This window comes from Periophthalmus magnuspinnatus, chromosome 6, assembly GCF_009829125.3.
Source record: "Periophthalmus magnuspinnatus isolate fPerMag1 chromosome 6, fPerMag1.2.pri, whole genome shotgun sequence".
Lineage (NCBI taxonomy): Eukaryota > Metazoa > Chordata > Actinopteri > Gobiiformes > Gobiidae > Periophthalmus > Periophthalmus magnuspinnatus.
In genome coordinates, this window is record NC_047131.1 from 8,357,521 (window position 1) to 8,379,145 (window position 21,625).

General features: G+C 40.2%; 1 protein-coding gene across 3 annotated transcripts; it reads right to left on the bottom strand.

The window, feature by feature from the left end:
- Positions 1 to 1,096: 1,096 nt before the first annotated feature.
- LOC117372000 (suppressor of tumorigenicity 7 protein homolog) lies at positions 1,097 to 21,003 on the bottom strand. 3 transcript variants are annotated; one of them, XM_033967704.2, is made up of 16 exons: positions 20,843 to 21,003; positions 15,506 to 15,949; positions 10,140 to 10,222; positions 9,222 to 9,390; positions 8,906 to 8,960; positions 7,532 to 7,647; positions 7,279 to 7,354; positions 6,141 to 6,295; positions 5,541 to 5,638; positions 4,816 to 4,930; positions 4,119 to 4,191; positions 3,358 to 3,460; positions 3,139 to 3,289; positions 2,794 to 2,886; positions 2,197 to 2,339; positions 1,097 to 1,801 (listed from the first exon to the last, which is right to left on the bottom strand). In XM_033967704.2, exons 2-16 carry the CDS (start codon positions 15,525 to 15,527, stop codon positions 1,706 to 1,708), a joined length of 1,548 nt encoding a protein of 515 aa, XP_033823595.1. In that variant the 5' UTR covers positions 15,528 to 15,949; positions 20,843 to 21,003; the 3' UTR covers positions 1,097 to 1,705. The 3 variants fall into 3 exon arrangements, with proteins under 3 accessions (XP_033823595.1, XP_033823596.1, XP_033823597.1); XM_033967705.2 differs by having other exon boundaries at positions 2,197 to 2,336; positions 20,843 to 20,973; XM_033967706.2 differs by lacking the exon at positions 15,506 to 15,949 and having other exon boundaries at positions 20,843 to 20,967.
- Positions 21,004 to 21,625: the final 622 nt, after the last annotated feature.

Sequence of the window (21,625 nt, forward strand, 5' to 3'; positions counted from 1 at the left end):
TGCATCACATCCCAGATATTTTTATGTGTTGCACCTGGTTTTGTGCTCTTCTTGTGAATGAATATATCACCTGTATTTATTGTCTAATCTGCAGAGAATATCACTGAAGTGTAGATTATCCACTGTCAAACATGATGTGTTATAGTTATTAGTTTGTTCATCACTGGATTATGGTCCATGTAAATACTGTAAAGATGTGCTCCCTTATTTCAAATTATTAAATAAATCAATTTAAAATGACAATCTCTCTGTGTCAGTTAATATCTGAGTTAAAACCCTCCCGTCAGTGTTTGAAGCCCCTGAGAGGCGACGGCTCTTGTGGTTTAGGGCTCCAGAATCCAAGATATTTTGTTTCATCAGATTTAAAACAACAAACTATTTTTCAGGGCTAAAAAATTAAAAAGAAATTTACCAGAATTTAAAATTGAAATTTTAGTTGTCAAATTTTGCAGTACTGTATACCTTTCGTGTTAAATATATAAAAAGGTGATGTTTTTCTTTTTGAAATATTAAACACATTTTCCAGCCCTCAAACAGGCATAAAATTCACTATGAAAAGATGCGCACACATTTCAGGCATTAGCAAACGATCCTGAGTGAAATCACCTTGGCAACAATGAGGAAATGTTGTGGGGAACCTAACTGGTCAGAATCAACCAAACCAAACACAGAAGACAAACAAGAGAAGCAGAAGAGAAACAGAAGAGAGAGGCCAATAGGAAACAGCCTCTCTCCTCGTTTGCTAATGCCTCAGCAGGTTGTATCTTTGCTAAAAATTTGTTCCCTGCAAATTAAACACTTCAAATTTGGCTGGATTTTGGGTCTTGAAAATGCTTTTACATCTGAGTGTCAACAAAAGTGCTATATAGAACTGATACATTATTATTAAAGACTGAAAGATGCTTTACAGAGCTTCACTCATTCACTCCACACTGGTGATAAGTTATTGTAGCCACAGCTGCCCTGGGGCAGACTGACTGAAGCGAGGCCGCACAATCGGCCCCCTCCGACCATCACACACACCACACATTTATACTAGACAATGTGGGTGAACAACTTTTCACTTTTTAACTTTGAATAAAACTCAGAGATGTGGTAAATGCAGCGATACACAAAAGTCCTTTATTGTGTTTTTGACGTTTTCACCGTTTTTGTACAAACTCCAGCAGCAAATGTCCCTCAAATTCATCCTCCTCTGAAAATCCACCTGAATCTGTAGTCGTACTGTCATTGGCACCGGTTTGAAGCGGTTAGTCCTGGTCAAATCCGGACTATTGGGTTCTGGGTGGGATCTTGAGAAAGTCCTGGTTTAGTTCCTCACTTTGGGACCTATATGGAGTAATCTGGTCCTGGAGACTGTAGTCCTGCTTGAGTTCTGGTTTGGCTCTTAGTTTGGTTCTTGACTAGTCCTCGTTCAGTCCATGGTTTTGGGCTCAGATTTCCGTAACATGATTATTGGTTGGATTTTGAAGAAAGTCTGTTTAGTTCCTGGTTTTTAGACTGGTTTGGAAAATAGTCTTCCAAATTACATTCCTGGTAGTATCTGTGTGATTCTGGTCCAGTTTTATGATCAAATCCTGCTTTAGTTCTGGTTTAGTGGACCCGGGTATGTGTGAGCTGGTCTGTAGACAATCCCAACCCAGTTCTAGGTGGGGTTCTTAAGTAAATCCTGGTTTAATTCTGGTTTAGTCCTGGTTTTGGGGTCTCAGATGCGTGTGAGCTGGTGCCACAGACTGGAGGGTAGAATGCTCTCCACTTTTTCCATGATGAAGTTGAGAGGAGCGAACAGCGTGCTCAAGAACTAGAAAAACAAGAGAGATAATATGTTAGAAATTAAAACAGGCAAATTTCTTTATTTACTTTATTCATGTTTACATTTATTAACTTCTGGGTCCAATGGAATTTCAATCTCATTCAGTCATTTTAACCTGACATAGGACTAGACTATAAAAAATTCCTGTTTAATCAAGGTTCAGGCCCTGGTTTCTGTTCCATTTTAGTTCTGATCAAATTCAGATTCCCTGGTTCAGTCCCAGTTCTGGTGTAGTCTCTGGTCTAGTCTCTGGTCTAGTCCCTGTCCTGTCTTGGTTTAGTCCTGGTCTAGTTCAGGAACTCAGAAAACTGGTGTGCGAGCAGAGCCAACACGGTGATTATGGTCTAGCCCTGGTCAAGCCCCGATCTATTCCCGGTACTCACAGCCTTTGCAAAGACCCCCATGAGCTCTGGAAACTGGTGCGTGAGCAGAGCCAACATGGCCGTGAAGGAGCAGAGTCCAGCCGTGAAGAGGATGAAGAACGGCAGCTCCTTTTTGGGGTAAACTGAAACCTCATGGAACACTGCTTCCACCACAACAACAACAACAAACACACAGGGAGAAGGGAGAGAAGGGGAGGAGAGGGGGAGAGAGAAAAGAGATGGAGATGGAGAGAGTGACGGAGAAAGGGAAGGAGAGGGAGAAAGAAGAGTGGGGAAGGGAGGAAGGGACGGAGGGGGCAAAGGGAAGAGGGAGGGGGGTGAGAGGAGGACATAGTAGTGGGAGAAGTGAAGGAGGAGAGGAAGAGGGAAGGAGAGGAGGAAAATAATGTGAGCCCAAAGGAAACTCATTTAATTGGTTAAAGTAAAAACAAACTCAGCTGGACACAGACTCAAACTGGTTCTGAAACTAGACTAACTATTATTATCATTGTGGAATCTAAATTAGTATATGGAGTATCACCCTTTTTCCTTAGCATCTAAAAAGTTTGATTTCAGTATCGTAATAGTACATAATGGTAGTACGTGTTAGTGTCTTACTGGGTAGCAGCTCGCGGTCAGCTGTCTCGGTGCAGATGGGGTAAGGGTAAAACAAGTGTCCCTTCTCCAGAGGATATGGGATCATCCTGAAAGCTACAACAACAAATACACAAGAAAAACAGGTTTAAAACAATAGTCTCATATCTGACACCCAGGGATATATGAAGACGAGAGGGCATATCCATGTGTTTCAGAATGATGGGAAATTATGACTGTTGCCATAGTGATTAACAATTTCAAAAAGTCCCGACATGTTGCATGTAATGGAAAGTTGAATGCCATAGAATATGGGAATGGGAGGGCATACAGGAGGACGGGAGGGCATCTGACACACGAGAGACGTACTTCCTTCCCAGGTGCAGTGGAGCAGGTTGAGCGCCCCCTCGACTCTCTTCCAGTGCTGCAGGTGGAAGAAGGCGTACGCGATGGCCTCACTGTCCCCACGCTTCAGGATGTGCTCCGGAGGAAGAATCAGACTCTTCATCTCCAACAAGTACTGAGGAAGAGGAGGAGCAGATGGTCAGAGGAGCAGAGGATGCAGAGGAGGTACAGTAGTGGACTCACTTTTGGAACGTGTGGGTTAAACTCCACCGCTCTGTGAATTGCTTCTACTGCATTCATTTCTGCTGTACTCAGCCCTCGTCTGGATGCAGCCTCTGGAGAAAACCTGGAGCAAAAACACAAAATGTCTTTAAGGGTGCACTCACACTGGCATTTTGAACCATAAAGTGCTCAATCATGATTATGCAGAGTTCTATGGCCCGTACTCACACCTGCACAACCGAACGAGCCACAGCCCAGGGATGTCATCACACGGTGCTGTGTGTTTGTGTGTGTGTTTACATGTCGCACAGCTTTAGCGGAGAAAATAAGAACAGGGCCATGAAATATCTCAAACAGTGAAGCAGATATAAGTCGTACTGTGACATGCTCCTCCGTGGGTTTATGGATTAAACGACAGTGTGGAGCAGCGAGGACAACAAGAAAACTTCTGTCTGTCAGTCCTGACTGAAGCTGAGCGCGGATTCATTGACAGGTCTCTAATCCTCTGTCCTCTCTGTGCACAACACAGGAAACATAAATTGTGCATGTGCAAGTACATGAGGAACCAACCTCCAACCATCCCAACTGGACAACTGGACCAGCGTACCACACTTTAGGGACCATCTGTGCTTGGGCACAGTTTGATTGAACTAGCGAACCCTAAATCTCCACACACTTGTACAGGTGAAGTGTCCATGTCCACAAACACACATTTGCAGGTGAAGCATCCCTGTCCACACACACACTTACACACACACTTGCAGGTGAAATTGGAGTCTTACTTGTCTGAAACCGCCCGTGCCTTGAGCAGAGCAGCTGTGTAGCAGATTGTGGCTGATTTTGGTAAACTTATATCTGTCAAACACAAAATACAAAAGCGTTAGAGACAGAGGAGAAGGATGAAATTTCACTTTAAAAACACGACTGGGAGAGTTTCATCGCTGCAGGGGGCGATGCTGGTTTTTAAAAGACAAGAGGAATGCAGATGACCATAGATGTGGAAATATAAGATGTGCTTCAGGTTTAAAATTATGACAAAACAACTTATCTGACAGACAAACTGACCAAAATAGTTCAATCATTGAATGTCATAATTGGCCAATTCAAGTCCTTTGTAAAATATTTAGTCCTGGTTTAGTTCCAATTTATTCACTGTTTAATCACAGTTTAATCCCGGTTTAATACTAGTCCACTTTTAGACCTGGTTTGGTCTTGGTTTAGCCCTGATTTATTAACTTATTTAGTACTTATTTAGTCCTGTTATAGATCTCTTTAAATCCAGTTTTAGTCCAGTTTTAGTCCAGTTTTAGTCCAGTTTTAGTCCAGTTTTAGTCCCAGTTTTAGTCCCAGTTTTAGTCCCAGTTTTAGTCCCAGTTTTAGTCCCAGTTTTAGTCCCAGTTTTAGTCCCAGTTTTAGCCCCAGTTTTAGCCCCAGTTTTAGCCCCTGTTCAGCCCTTGTTTAAGTGTAGCAAACTGTTACCATCGTATTTTGCGAGTACAGCCTGCACGTCTGCATAGTTTTGCAGCTCCAGCAGAGATTCCAATAGATTCTCGTGGATATTAAACATACTGAGGAGCGGAAACTCTTTCATTAACTGCAAAAACAAGAGAGAGAGCACATGTTAGAGTAACAGGGGGCACTATAACAATACTACCCAAACCTGAGTAGAGAACAATCACCTCAAACTCTCATATTCAATGTAAAACACAACAGTCCCACATCCAGTTAAAGTTATAAATCAGGGACTGCAGATGGAAACTAGACATTTAGATGTAATCCGGAGCACATCAGGAGGGATGAAATAGAGCTGATGTACTGTGGCCAGCTCAGTTGTGATATCTGAATAATTAAAAATCCCCCAACTGTATCAAATGAAAAAAATATAAGAATTTTAATAAGCAAAGTGCTGGGTGGCCAAGGTCAATGATGCTAATGATGCTAGCATTTTGTGTTGCAAATGATTCTGGAAGTTCAGAGAATTAAAATGGGGCATTGTGTCCACATACACAGAGTAAGGGCAGGGACTCAGTCAGTGCTTTGAGCATTGTCCTCTGGTGGTCATCCAGGATTCATAGAACCTTAGTTACATATGCAACCGTCGTTTTAAACCAAAAGGAGCAGCATACGTCATTACCTTTAATATGAGTGCAGTTCAAGAGACACAGTTAGTAGTTTTGGTTATAGTAGTATCTATTTTCACTCACATCTCTCATCATTTTGACAGCTTCTCTGGTTCTTCCGAGTTTTCTCGAACACATTGCCAAACGCCGCTTTATGTAAACAAGCACATTAGTGTCTCTTCCTGAAACAAGAGGAAAACATCTACATTTAGTCCTGGTTTAGTTCTAGTTTGGTCCTGGTCCAGCCTTTGCCTGGGAAGTCCAACACTACACACTTTTGCCTGTCTGTGGTTTCCGATGGTTCAGTCCCCGGTTCAGTCCCCGGTTCAGTCCCCGGTTCAGTCCCCGGTTCAGTCCCCGGTTCAGTCCCCGGTTCAGTCTCCGGTTCAGTCCCCGGTTCAGTCTCCGGTTCAGTCTCCGGTTCAGTCTCCGGTTCAGTCCCCGGTTCAGTCCCCGGTTCAGTCCCCGGTTCAGTCTCCGGTTCAGTCTCCGGTTCAGTCCCCGGTTCAGTCCCCGGTTCAGTCCCCGGTTCAGTCCCCAGTTCAGTCTCCAGTTCAGTCTCCGGTGCAGTCCCCGGTTCAGTCCCCGGTTCAGTCTCCGGTTCAGTCTCCGGTTCAGTCTCCGGTTCAGTCTCCGGTTCAGTCTCCGGTTCAGTCCCCGGTTCAGTCCCCGGTTCAGACTCACTGTGTTGGGCCTCATACTGTGTCCCGTGGTGTTGTAGCGTCTGGCTCCTCCTGTAGCAGAGCTCTCCTGCTTTTAGAGCCTGTTTAAAGAGCCGCTCTGCCTCCATGATGGTCGTGGCCTCCTCCTCTGCCAACAAGATGTACGCTGTCGCACAACTAAAATGGAAAACACACAAAAAACAACTAAATATACGAGTGATGTTTGAAGAGGCTGTACCTGCTTCTTTTTTCATGTAACCAAAAAAACTTGCCTCAGTAGTGTCCTCACAATACAAAGGAATAGACTTGACACACAAAACTGATTCAGATACCACGATGATAATAAAAATGCTCTTTAGACAATAGAATGTGATTTTCCACATTAAATGGTAGTACTTTCTTTTCTATTCCCACGTGGCCTTATATCTGTGTAATCCCTCAGTGTCCATTAGGTTCCATAGTGGTCCATGGATCTAGTCTGTGTGTCTTATTCTGATACAGCTCAAGATCATTCTAAAGCTATTCAAGAAAGGTTCATTTTTGTCCTGTGAATGGGACTTTTTTAGTATCGATACCTGCTCAAATGAGTATCTAGTTTCAATACTAGTTATAGTAAATTAGTATCTGATTTTCAATACTGTTGACAACTTTAGTCAGTGTAAATATGTTGTATAAGCAGCTCTGAAACACTGTGTACTGTCCTGCATCTAATTATAAAACATTTTTATCATGTGCAAACTAGTAAGTAAAAGGCTGATGCACTGTTAGCATGCTAGTTGTTGTTAGCATTATTGTGACACCAAAACCTCCTCTCTGGTCTCTGAAAGTTGTGAAAAGTGCTTATAAACTCATCCTGGTGAATAGAATGCTCGTAATGCATTAGTTAAGTGAGGAATAACTTTGGACCACTGCAAACTGTTTAAAATGAACTAGTTCTGTTTTTTGCCTCAGTTCTGCAGTTTTGAAGAGGAAGTCATTGTTTTGTTTTGCGTTTTGTTTAATGTAAACCACAACACTGATTAACAAAGTATGTCATATCGTATTACTAAATATAAAAAGCAGACTAACTCTACAACATTAAGTCTGTATCTTTGTGTGCACAATGGTGACAGTGGTTTGTGTAGTAACAATGTGTGTCCAGCAGAGAGCACTGTACTCACTCCTCCAACTCCAGAGCTTCATGAGCGGCTGAGATTCTGGCCTGAGGATTCCTCTCTCTCCACGCCTTCTGCATAACTGAGCATACAGAGCATTACACTCAGGAGTCTAACCCACAACCTCCTACAGACACACAGGATAACCACTCTGCCACAGCAGCACATGGAAGACATGCATACACACAGAGATCAGAAGTCTAACCCACAACCTCCTGGTGAGAGGGAGGAGATAGGCTAACCACTGTGCCTCTCTTACTTGCGTCTGCTGGTCGGAGGTGGTCTGAGTCGCAGGTGAAGAATGTTTGATGATCCTGGGCCGAAAGATTCATGTCGTAATATGTGAGCGGCTCTCGACCTGTGACCCACGTGTAACTGAAACACAGTATGGGGCAGTACGGCAGATCTGCCTTAGTATTATCATAGCACATAGAAGTAACTCTAGTCCATCAGTACAAGCAATAAGTGATATTTATACTCAAAAAAATGTATTAAACCATATTTGAGTCATTGTATTTGATTGTGCCACCTTATATAGTCTCATAGTGTAAATCTGTAGGAAGTACTGAATACTACTGCATAAATATTTACATTTCTTAAACTTAAGAACAAATATGATGAACAAATGCCTGTTTTGTATTTGACAACATTTGAGTTTTTTACAAAAAGTGAAAGACTTTAATTTTGAGAAAATAGCAACTGAAGTTACATTTTCACACAATTTATACTAATATTAATAATAACAACAACAATTACAATTACAACTACTACAACAACTACAACAACCAGTCCAACTACAACAACTACTACTACAACATAAATTACTCCAACAACAACTACTACAACTACTACAACTACTGCACCTACAAAAACAACTACTACTACACCTACTACTGCAACTACAATTACTGCAACTACAGCTACTGCTACTACAACAACTACTAATAATACATTTTATTTATATTGCACTACATTTCAAGGATATCTTAAAGTGCTGTACTTAATTATAATTTTCTGGAATAATGGAACATCACTCTAACTGAATTAACAGAAAATACATTAAAATAGAGTTACTGTTTGAGATGAATTACTTTTTTGCTTTACTTTTTTTTAAAGAGGGGGTATTTTAATTCTACAGAGTATTAACAGCTAACATAACACATATTTAGATCACCATGCTTCCTTTTACTGTTTTGAAAATGCTATATTCAGCCAAATGAACATACTAACATGTTTTAGAAATTTCACTTTCGTTTTTTTACGAAGTCTCCCCCTCCTCCCCTTCAGAGCGCCATCACACCACAATCAGCTGCATCCCACTAATGAAACCACTGCACATTTCATCAGGTTTGTGAAGTTGTAGTGTACAGTTTTGTATCATGTTTTGTACATTTATGGAGAATTGCCGTGTGGGAGCATGGATGACGTGGGCTTGTGGGCGAAGCTTTGAACAGAATCTTACTGCTAAACGTAAGGAGGGTTTGAATAGGGCCTGGGAGAGATCGCTAAATTATTCAAACATGCATGGATGACATCTAAAACCTCTTCAGACATGCTTTGGATGAACGTTATAACATGGAAGAAAGCTAAAAGAAAATGTTGAGAGAAACTTTATAACCAAGTATGGACTCACCGATTATATTCTGCTCCTCTGAATAAATTTAATGGATTTCTCCAAACTTTACATTCTGTGGAAAACAAAGACACAAGAAGTATCAGAATAGCAGTAGTAGTAGTAATAGTATCAGTAGTAGCATTGGAGAAGCAACATTAGTAGTAGTAGTAATAGTAGTATCAGTAGTAGTATTGCAGTAGTAGTAGTAGTAATGGCAGTAGCAGTAATAGTTTTGGAGCAGTAGTAATAGTAGTGATGGTAGTATCAGTAGTATCAGTAGTAACGAAGTAGCAATAGGGGTAAGACTAGCTGTTTGTAGTAGTATTCGTTGTACCTGATACACTTTGTCGACTGGAGTCTGTCTCTCCATTACTGTTAGTGCTGCTGTTGTTGTTATTGGGAGCTGCAGTGTCTACTCCTCCCAGCAGAGGGCGCAGGTGGCTCACGGACACCTGCTCGATGAAGGACGTGCCATACTTCCTGAAGTACCACCACTCAAAGATCTAGAAAAAAAAACACTGTGTCAGATGCCCTCCCATGCTCTTATATTCCTTAAGTTTAAGGTGCACTTCATTGTTCTCTTAGCATCTGCATTTGACCCATCCATGTCTCTGGGTTAAACTGGTCATGAGCAGTGGGACCCGTCTCCAGATGTTGAGTTAGTCTTGGTCAGGACTACCTGAGCTGGAGGATTTGTTCTGCATGTTTTGGGCTGATGGGTGTTGCATGTGCTGTACAATCTAGCTATGGAGTAGTTCTCAAATTTAAACAATTTAAAGGATTTAAAACATCACATCATTACATGATTATAAAGATGATATGTGCTGACTAAAGTCCAAAAGAAAAGTTTTATATTATTTATTTGCTTGACTAACCACAACACTGAAAAATGTATGAGCCAACTTGTAGTTTTTTGGCCGGGGAGTTGCAGACGTACAAATTCTTGGATTTGTACTATACTCCACTTTTACTGTTTAACCAAACTTATACCTGGCTTTGAACAAATATTTAACTTTAAATAAAGGTTTATTGCTGTGATAATACTTATTTCTGACTGATCCAGCAGACTGCGCAGCCACAGGAGGAAAGTGCAGACCCACCCAGGCACAGAGAGAACATGCTCCACATATAAAGGCCCGGTGACGCAGGAGTTGAACCTAGAACCCTGTGATGGGTGAGTGCTAGCTATTCTGTCACCGTGCCAATAAATCTATTTTACAGTGAATTATGTTTTTTCTTGGTTTAAACTGACCAGGATGAGTCCGGAGATGAGGGAGGAGGTTCCAGTCAGGGCCACGTAGAACTTAGGGGTGAGTGTGTTCAGAAACATGCTCACTAGAAAACACAAAGGAAAGAAAAATTACTTTCAAGCGTGACTCAATAAAAAAATCAAACCTTGGTCTTAGTTTTTTGGAGTCTGTGAAAAGAATTGAGAAGTCAATGGGATAAAACATAATGCTACAGCTCAGGACTGTCCAAAGTCTGGGGCCAAATGAGCACAGAGAAAACTTTACTACAGACAGTAGTATTTCTGTCTCTGTAACCTCAATATCATCTCATTGTGTTATGAAACATAGCTAAAAGTACAATGGCTCTGTAAAACGTAAAATGCATCTAATCGAAAGACATACCTGGTCTGCTCTGGTTTACATATTCAGTTTTTAACAAAAACCCAACAGAGATTCTGATAAAAAAAAAAAAAAAAAAATGCAACTGCCAGTAGTAGCAACATCGTAGGGAGGGCATCTGACACACAGGGAACATGTTTGCAGAGGTCTAAAACACAGGGTTAGCAGCAACGAGACCCCATGGAGACACAGGAACATTTAGATCTTTGCAGAGGACATTTGTCGTTTAATTGCAGTCGTTCTGATTTGCAAACTGTGACCATTCAAATGCCAAATTCAATTAACGCCCCCACCCTTCTTTCACACTCCCTCTACCCATGTCCTTATTCCCCCCTCCACCAGCTTTCTCTATCCCTCATTTCTCCTTTCTCTCCCCCTCTTCTCTCTCCTTCTCTGCTTCTCACCCCCGATCGCTCTTCACCCTCCCCCTTGTCCCTCCATCCTCTCCTCTTTTTATTTCCACTCGCCTTACCTCCTACTTTCTCCCATGTCTATTCCCTCCTCCTCCTTTCATTTCTCTGTTCCTCTCTCTACAACACTCTTCTCTCGCTCTTCCTTTAGTTCCCCCATTTTAATTTTTTTGTCTCTCTTTCCCTCTCTCTCATCCCCCCCTCTTCTCCCCTCTTCTCTCGCTCTCCATTGAAGAGGCAGCAGCTGTTTGCACTGCTCAAAGACGCTCTATGTGAGGAGAGCGTCCACTTGAACTCAAACACACTGAACCAGACTAAATCAGACTAAAGCGTGTTATACAGAGACATGAGGCCAGCTGACCACAGACAGAGATCCTCTATGAGACAAGAGCATCCACTCCACCGTTAAGACACTGGGCCAAACTAAACCAGACTGACCCAGACTAAAAAATACGGATTAAATTGAATTTTAATTAACATAAAGATTCCAGGCTCCAGAGTGCGACCACATGCTCCTTGGGCTCACCGGTGCGTCTGCCAGATCCTCATCACATCCTTCTCCTGGGTCCTCTCTCTTCATTATAAACGCAGATTAAATAGTGTAGAGCACATTTAAGTCATTGTTTTAATAGACAACTAAACGAAAAAAGCATTAAATCACTCGCCCTCACCTCTGACCAGACCTGAGGCCGAAGCGCTCAAGTCACTCTCTGGTGCTTAGAGCTAAACGCACCTCAGAGATCAAAACTCTGGCTTTTTTCATCCATCTGTGAATGAGACACTAAAGAGACGCATCAAACCTGTAGATCCTCCACACGGTGTTTAGTTTATGGAGGCATCGATACTGTTATCGATACTCTGACTTTACGTTATTGGTCATACCTGATATTAATCGATATTTTACTGAAAAAAGGCACTAATTTCTTTAAAATACAGTGTCCAGTTCACCTCCACCTCCCTCTCACTCCAGCTCACCTCTACCTCTGCCTCACTCCAGCCCACTTCAACCTCCACTTCACCTCCACCTGCGTCTCACCTCCACCTCTGTCTCACTCCAGCCCACTTCTACCTCTGCCTCACTTCAGCTCACCTCCATCTCACTCCAGCTCACCTCCACCTTCGTCTCACTCCAGCTCACCTCTACCTCTGCCTCTGCCTCACTCCAGCCCACTTCAACCTCCACTTCACCTCCACCTCTGTCTCACTCCAGCCCACTTCTACCTCCACCTCACTCCAGCCCACTTCTACCTCCACTTCACCTCCACCTCTGTCTCACTCCAGCCCACTTCTACCTCCGCCTCACTTCAGCTCACCTCCACCTTCGTCTCACTCCAGCTCACCTCCACCTGCGCCTCATTCCAGCCCACTTCAACCTCCAACTCACTTCAGCTCGGTTCTACCTGCGCTTTACTCCAGCCCACTTCTACCCCCACTTCACCTCTACCTCACACACGGATGAGCCGAAATTCAGCCCGAATTGAAATTGTCATGCAACAAAATAGTCACAGTGTAAGGCCAGCTGTGGGCGCCCCGGTGCTCCCAACTCAAATCGTTCGTCTGGAGCCCTTCAGTCATTTCTAATCGTCACTGACAACCAACAATCTACAACCAATTCTTTGTCCGTAAAAGTTTTCCAGTGCAATAAAAGCATAAAAAAATGATAAAACAAAAGCATGTTTTTTGCTATTTTTGGACTAAAAAGTTACACGGTGGGGCTTTAAAGACTAGACAGAAATAAACTGTCCCAGACTAAAACAGTTATGGTATGGGTCGAATGTAGGAGAGACAGAAATAAAACCAAGTTAGCTGTTACCGTGGCAACAGGACTCTGGTCTCCATGGTGACCCGAGAAACACACTTTGTCACCATGGATACAAACTACAGTACTTCTTCGTCACCATGGAGATGTAAAGAATACTTTTTTTGCAACGTTAATTGTGACTTTAATACTTTTCTTTATCTATAAAAGGACATTGTGTATTTGTACGGCACAGTTTGTACACAAAGTAATTCAATTAGCACTTCCTCCAGACTAAATGTTTGATCACATCAGTTTGTAAAGATAATATTTAAACTGATTTAGGGATGCATCGACCCAGCCTTTGAAGTTCTGATAAGATATATTGATACTTTGACTAAGCATCTGCCGATATCCAATATTAACTACCAGGACAGGGGCAGAAAATGGCTCTTATTTCCTTAAAACGCTGTTAACTTATCACACAGAGATCCAACTGCGTTATGTAACTGTTATATATCTTCACATAACAGAACAGCTTCATATGAAACAAGTTCAAACATTATGAGACGTTCAAGGACAAAATCAGCCTGAAAAAAAAGTCTTGTTACATCCAATTAAAGGTCCAACCAAGATATCGACTGGACCGATATCATGGAACTGATACCCAGTCCAGCTGATTTTTCAGTATCAGCACCGATATTCGATATCAGTGTCTGCATCGGTGTTTCCCCAACTAATACTAAAACTAATTAAAAGTTATCACAAAGACTAAAACTATGACAGCAGTGGAACACAGTGCCTGAAGCCATTAGAGAGTCTCCATCATTATTTTCATTTAAAAAGAATGCCAAAAAATGGCTTGTGGAAACTCAGTCTTGTGAGCATTAATTGTAAATAGGTATTTGTAAATGTACATATTTTTAATTATGTCCACATTATATTGTCTTTCAATATGATTAATTCTTATCTTTGAATGTTTTTGATATGAAATGTTCTCTTAATTGTAGGTTGCCTTGTTACATCTGGCCTGGGGACAACCGATGAAAATTAGCTCTAGTCAGCTAACTCGGGCACATTTACATTTTTTTTTTTTGTAATGTTTATTAATGTGCATTGTCCCTTTTTTAAAAAAAATAAATAAATAAAAAATAAAAATATGACCAAAACTAGTTAGACTAAAAGTAATATTTCTGTTGAATAATAAAAACTAAACCTGAATGAAAGGAACGAGTGGAGACTTGACCCAAGTTACATTTTTCAATCCCAGAGCCCCAAACCAGACCATCTGTACATGATCTGTACAAACATGTTCTGAAAAGGTCATTCTTGTATTAGTTTGTCAGTTCAAATTTCAGTCTCAATTCTTTTGGACATGGTTTAAATGTGAACTTTGTACAGAATCCAATTATTGAAACATTAATCACAAATCTAATAGCAATGCTTGTCTGGGGAAAAAAAAAAAAAAAAAGATTGCACTTTGATTTGATTTGATGGTTCATTGTTCAGCCCTCATGCCCTGTACATGTGGAATAGGCTCCGTGAAGCAGTGACTCATGATTAAACACTGACTAAATAACACTACAAAATTTACTACATTTACGTGATATTTTAGTTGCATAATCAAAAGAAGATTAAAAAAAACAAAAAACTGTAGAGTTTGTGAACTCACAAACATCTCGAGAATCCATCTGCTGTAGCCTGAGCTCTTACAGTTTAATAAAGGGTCTACAGTCAAATATGACCCTGTGTATCCAGAGCCAAGTGTTTATGGACAGCCCTCAAGTGAAACCTCAAAACCTCTAGAATTCACTCACTGAGGCATCTTAGGTTTAACCCAACTGGATTTCAGCTTTGAAACTGGCAACCCAAATGAGAGAGTCATGTGCGGCTCATTCTGCTTTCTGATTGGATAATCATCCTGAGAACCATCTAGCCATTTTCTTCCACGTATCCGGGGCCGGGTCGTGACGGCAGCAGTCTAAGCAGGGACTCCCAGACAGCCCTCACCCTAGATACTTCCTCCAGCTCCTCTGGTGGGACCCCAAGGCGTTCCCAGGCCAGCTGAGAGACATAGTCCCTGCAGCGTGTCCTGGGTCTTCCCCGGGGCCCTCAGGGAAGCGTTCAGGAGGCATCCGGAACAGGTGTCTTGAGAACCAAAACACCAAATTAAAACAAACAACTTAGCATAATGTCCAATGTCTTTGTAAAAAAAAAAAAAAAAAAAAAAAAATCAGCATTAGATTTGTTGTTCAAATTACATACAACTTTACTGACATGTTTACCTTGTATCTAGTTACACAGATGTTTCAAGTTTATGAAATTCACAAACAAAATCTTACAAACAGTTCCTTTAAACCAAATTAAAACTGCTGTCAAAAATTAACTGCTAAAACAGAAGCTTAAACATATGATCTAAGCAAAAAGCTGAGTTGAAAAATAACCCAAATCTGTTTGTTTTGTTAGCATTCAGAGCCAACATTAGCTCTCTAATAGAGGCTAGCAGCTAGAGTTACCTAACCTGAGCTATTCTGAGCCTCTGTGAAAATATGCAAGGATGCTATATTAGCTGCATGTGTTTTAGCATGCACAGCCAAAACACACAAGAAAGTATGAGATGGGATAGCTTTATTGCTAAGAATAAAATGCTAAACTGATATTTACACATGTCTAAAATATAGGTTAGTAGCATGTTTTGTTAGCACTGAGAGCCTGCACAGCACAGATAGCACATAGGATGCAACAGAAAAGAATAGGCCCATGGAGTTAGCATACATGCAGAAAATGTAAGAAATTGTGGCAAAAATGTAAAAATAAATAGGATTTTGTGTAATTTACTTACATGATGATTCGGTCCCAAACATGTCTAGGCCTCACGCAAGCAAGGAAAGGAAGCAAGGAGAGGATGGAGGAGAGAAGAGAGGAGAGACTGACAGCTACACCGCGGGGGGCATCCAAGCAACAAAACATCAAAGATCGGGAGGTTCCTTCTTTGTAATTCCACAAAAAAAAAATCTTGGAAAAAAAAAAAAAAATTAGTCCATTGCAAACGCTAACGCTTCTTGTTGGGTTAGCATCTCGCTACGTTGATTGGTGATAGATAGACAAGGGCCGGAGGAAGGGAGAGGAGGAGGAGGAGGAGGAGAGGAGGAGAAGGAGGAGGGGGAGGTGGAGACGGAGGAAGCCCAGAGAGAGAGGCCTCGGCTGGGGTAGAGCTGCAGCGGCGTTGGGTTGGTTGTGGTGGTAGTGGCGGTGGTAGGGCCTCCTGGGTGATGGAGGGATGATGCTGGAATGAGACAATAGCAAAAACAATGACGTCACAATGGGGGAGGAGAGAAAGAGGACAACGAAAGAGAAAATGGAAAGAGAGAGTAGAGCGAGTAGAAGGGGGAGGGTTGGAGAGGGGGCGGGGGTAATAGAGAGATAAATGAGGCTAGACACTGAACTGGGGATAACGCAGGACTACACTGGTTTGTACGGAACGCAACCAATGCAACGATTATTACTGTTTATTACTAGAGGATTTTTAAAATACATTTTTTACCTGATAATTAATAATCCTAGATAGACAATATTTATATAAAAACTGTACATGTTGCTGCTATTTTAATTAGAAAACATTTTGGCATTGTTTTATTTCGATTGCAATCAAATAATAGGCCTGTCTTGATAAATACTATCTAGACTTCAATATATTTTAGAAAGAACGATCATCTGGGGCTCAGTATTTATTATGTGCACACTTTATTTGCAGTACTGGGACATTTTTGGTTATTTCTTGGCGATATGATAAAGATTTGAGCCCCAGAAGGTTGAATTTAATAGCTTTTATGGCAAACTAAAGTACTAAAGTGTCTCATTCTGCTGTTTATTTATTGTGGCTCATGTTTTTTAACTATATTTTACCTTTAGACTCATTTAAGTTATTGCATCAGTGGCATAAATGAGTTTAAACATTATCGTTTATCGTCTATATGTCCTTCAGTGATATGTATCAAAATTTAAAATGAATTATTGTGACAGTGCTATTAGATAAGCAATTTAGGCTAGCAAATTAACTGAAATATAAACTGTAGGGCTGAAAATAACGATTATTTTAGTAGTCAACGAAACAGCGATTATTCTTTCGATTAGTCAAATGATTATTTCTTTTTTTAATTTAGAGTTTTACAACATTTTTAACCAAATAAAGGTTGATATATGGAGACTGAAGGCTTCTATTCTAGTGTATTATTGATATAAACTTGAAATGGTCCATCAATTTGCCCCCGTCTGTTGTAAAAGGTTTTTGTGTATCTGTTTTTTATAGTTAACTAGTCATGATTAAACAATTAATCGTTACAGCCCTAATGAACTGATAAAAGCATGGGATTCTTGTATTAGTTTAAGAACATATTTGTAGAAATAGGCCTGTCAGGATAACACATTTTGAAGCATGATATATTGTTAGAGAAAAATATTGCGATAAACAATAATATTGAAACCACTTTATACCTGATGCAATTCAAATAAAACAAGATAATCCCAGTAAATTATTTTTAAAGAGACAGTATCATTAAGAGCAACAAATAAACAGTAGAATGAATCAATAATTAGCCATAGAAGTTAGTTATTCGACCCTCTACAGCTCAAATCTTATCGTGTTACAACCAAAATAGCAAAAATCTCCACGTGATGATAAGTGGATGTAATAATATCATGACAGGCCTAAGTAGAGATCTAAACTACAGGTACAACAAGATCACAAGGATCTTTTGCTCTTTGCAGGAAAAAAAATATTTCCATTAAACTGCATTACACAGAGCAGCTCTAGTCCAGATACTAGTCCAGACTTATTTTAACAGTCAATAGTTGCCGTCCTAGTGGTGGTTAATGGCTAATGAAATTTCTTTCTACACATGTGATTATGAACCAGGGGAATTATCAATACTGGTTCTGGTGTGTGTTGGTGCTTTATGAAAGACTGTTCTGGTGCTGCGGGGTTTTCCAAAGAGAAGAGCTCTGGTGTAAAGTTTCTGTTCTAAATAAAGACTACTGCATGTGTGAAACTGCAGTGAGACCAGGGACATGTGGATATAAGCCCACACGTTTACAATAGCATAGTGATGGAAGTGTGAATATATTGTAGGGATGGGACTAAGTCAAAATCACAGAAGCATATCATCCCTTTAGAAAGTGACCCTGTGATATTTTTGTTTAATGAGCCAGATATCTGCACCCAGTTTTAAAGCTGCTCGATAATGACAAAAAGTATACTCACGATTATGTGGCTCATAATTGAAATCCCAGATATTTCAAACGATTACTTCTAAACTGTCAAGAGAAAGTATAGACCTACTACTTCAAAAGCAATATTCTGTGACACTTGTTTTTAAAGCTTTGGTTGGATTTACAGACTATATAAAGAAGTGGACTAAGAGAGTGTGACGTCAGAGTTCACCTCCGGTCAAATGGAGCTCATCGATGTTAATAGTTAAGGGCCAATTTGGAGCAGAGTTCCATATTTGGAATTCTGATCGTGAGTATCATAGCAACCAAAGAGCCAATCCAGAGAAAGGCTGCCCTCTGGTTTAGCAGGGAGCGGGCAGGTAGCAATGTTGTTAATCAAACCTGTTCCTAAAGCTAGTGGGAGCGACTCTCCCATTTGGGTTGCCACCTGATTTATCTGTTATTAATATTCATTTCTCGATTTATGGACACAATAGCAAAATAATAATAATAATAATAATAACACCATCATGTAGTGAGTTAATATGAACATTGTAACTGCTGCTGTCAGGATCATCATTTTGGTCTTACAGAAAGAGGGGCGGTAGTTTTTCAATAGAAAGTGAAATGGAGCCAAAGTCGTTGGAGCCAGAAGTGCGCCGTGCTCACTTCCTATTTGGAAGTGAGTATGAGCACGGTGGCTAGCAGGTTTAGCTATGGCCATTTATTTATACAGTCTATGGTCACATGGTGGATCTTTAACCACATCTAGAATGATTTGGATCCATATAAACACCTTATTTTTGTAGGTTTTTTATTTTTGTTTAAAAAAAATCATGCTTTCACTAGGGACGATTTATCAGTTATGGGATAGCACAATATATCAAAGGGTTTTCTCCAGGTATCGGTATCGGTCCAGTATTGAAAATGTTGCCAATATTTGGCACAAATAATTTTTCTGCACTGCCCCAGTCGGTGTGTGCCCATGTCCCATGTGTCCCAGTTTGTGCTCAGTGAATAACATTTGACTTTTTAAACAGACGCATGAGGAACAATGGAAACTAAAAGCTAAATATGGTTGTAGTTTACACAATCATGCAAGAAATTTTATATTCCAGATAAATGCATTTTGTTATTATTGACAAAAGAGAAAATACATTTCTGAATTTTACTACAATGTGACATACATTTTTAGTCGTTGCTATGGATTTTATCATGTTTATATCAGTATATATATCAGTAGTGCCATATGACCCATCTCACACTCTGAGACTCCAGGGACCAGCCTCCTGCTGGTGGCCGGTCAGGACTAAACATGGGAGTCAGTGTTTCAGTTTTATGCAGTTAATACCTGGAACAGTCTTTCTGAAGATGTGAGACAGGCCTCTACTTTAACAATGTTTAAATCATGTACATATGACTGAAAGGTTTTTATTCTGCACTCTTCTCTTTTTTAATGTAAATTTTATGATGATTATTTGTTATTATTTATGTTTTGATTTGTTTGTATTATGATTTTCTTTCTTATTCTATAAAGTACTTTGAATTACTTTGTGTACCAATTGTACTGTATAAATAAACTTGCCTTGTCTTGCCTTGCCTTATCAGCCACAACATCAAGTCAAATTGGATATCGGTATTGGCTCAAAAAATAAAATAATAATATAATAATGATCCATAAAGCGTCATACTTTCCACTACACTCATCGATGTTTGATGACGTATTCAAATATTCCCGTGTGAGCGCTGTGAGCAGAGGTGACCAAAGTGAGCGGTCTCTGGATTATTTGTGCAGGACATAAATAACCTCATTTACATCGCAGCTTTTGTTTGAATTTGAATTTACATTTGCAAAACATTTGAATGGAACCCCAGCTATAGTCAAACTATGAAGTTTGATGGATTTTTACAGATGAGGGGTTATATGGGTTAGTCTTGTTCTGGTTAAAACCTTTTTAGTTCCTGGTTAAGTCTCAAAGCCCTTACTCAACTCTAAGTCCTGGTTTAGCTCCTGGTTTAGCTCCTGGTTTAGCTCCTGGTTTTAGACCTTTTAGCCCTGGTTCACCCTTGGTTTAGCCCTGGTTCAGCCCTGGTTCAGCCCTGAATTTAAAAGTAGTTTAGACCTGGCTGAGTACTTGGTTTAAGCTTGAATCTGTTGATAGTTTGGTCTCTGGTTTAGTGCTTGGTCTTGTCCACCTTTAGTCCACATTTAGCCCGGTTTAGTCCTAGTTTAGTCCTACATATGGGACTGGTTCAGTTACTCTGTATATGCTTGTTTAACCTAGTTCTGTCTAATAATAACAGCAACATAATTGTTTAAAAATATATATTATTAATGCAAGTGTTTCAATATAATAAATATTAATAATGTACAATTGTATTTTATTTTTTCGTATATATAAATAGTACTGTTTAACATTTAAAGTTTGGCACAGTAAGCGTGAGGTTCTCTGAGTATCTGTTATTTGTAGAGTAAATATACTGATGCCAAGGCAGATAAAGGAAATTATGGTCTGTTTTAGTGACTTTCCATTACAGCAAAGCTTTATCCTTTTCAACACAATTCCAAAATCTAAACTCAGACTCTTTACAACAAAAATTCAGATATTTTATAGTTTTAAAGCACAATGCATTCCCCTCAACTGCAGAAAAACACAGCGTTTGCATTGTCTTGTATTCGTGCCATTATTTACAACAGTTTATAATTCCTGGTCAAAACAAGGGACTGATATTAAACATAGCACTGTATCCGTTTTATGTAAGTTTGTACAGGCAGGAAAATCTAATACACACGTTTTCTTTTAAAGGGAAAAGACACCTAAACTTCAAAAGTGGTATCTACCATTAAAACCTATTGAGAGTTAGCCGCTGTTAGCCCCACTGCTAACGATCTTAAGTTTATTAAAAGTAGGATTATGGCACTAAGAGGTGTGTTTTTCAGTGCGGGGATTACAGCGGATATTGGGCTTACCTTGGAGCGGGATGAAGCGTGTTAGATCCGTGTTAGATCCGCGTTAGGAGCGGGCATTTCCCCAGGAGCCGCAGGAACATGTGTCGGTGTGTTGAAGACGTGTCTGTTAGCGTCTGTTAGCGTCTGTTAGCATCTGTTAGCTCAGGGTTAGCTCCGCAGTTAGCCACACGCTCCGTTAGGCGAGAGGTGGAACAGTCGCAGGTTCATTTCATTGGCCTGTATTTTTTGTTTATTTAAGATAAATTCAGTATACATCTATAAACATTATTTGTAGCCCTTGACACTTTTTTGCTCAATTTTTGCTAGTCCTAACTCATTAAACTCTTCTTGTTGCCACTTAAGTTAAATCAAGTTTTGTGTAGGAACTGACCACCTATAAAATACTAATAATGTAATGTCTATTTAATCTATTATCTATTTTTTATATAACAAAAGGCCAGGCTTTAGTTTTTATGAGGGCCTCTATCAAAAAAATAAATTAAAAAACTTTGTACAAAAATTATTCCAAAAAAATAGCCTGCATATTTCCCCCTATTTCATTTTCATATTGTATATTAAAGATGCACTAAGAAACGTTTCTGGTGAAGGGTCCACTTCATGCTTGAATTGTTAAATTGCTTTGTCCAGAATGTTCCACAGTACAGCATTAATGTATCCATCTCCAGTGACAAGAAGGTGACACTACCAGGCCAAGTTACTGGTCAGGACTGTGGAGAGATGAGCCCACTCACAAAAAAGATGCTCTTTAAGGAACGTCTGTGTAATCCCTCAATCATCCAGGTC

Excerpts from the sequence above, each read along its gene's own strand:
- LOC117372000 (XM_033967704.2), bottom strand. The coding sequence starts at position 15,527 with ATGTTTGGGACCGAATCATCAT. Across the intron at positions 7,648-8,905 it reads AGAGGAGCAGAATATAATCG|TTACACGTGGGTCACAGGTC; the intron begins GTGAGTCCATAC and ends ACTGTGTTTCAG. Across the intron at positions 4,931-5,540 it reads CTGTCAAAATGATGAGAGAT|TTAATGAAAGAGTTTCCGCT; the intron begins GTGAGTGAAAAT and ends TTGTTTTTGCAG.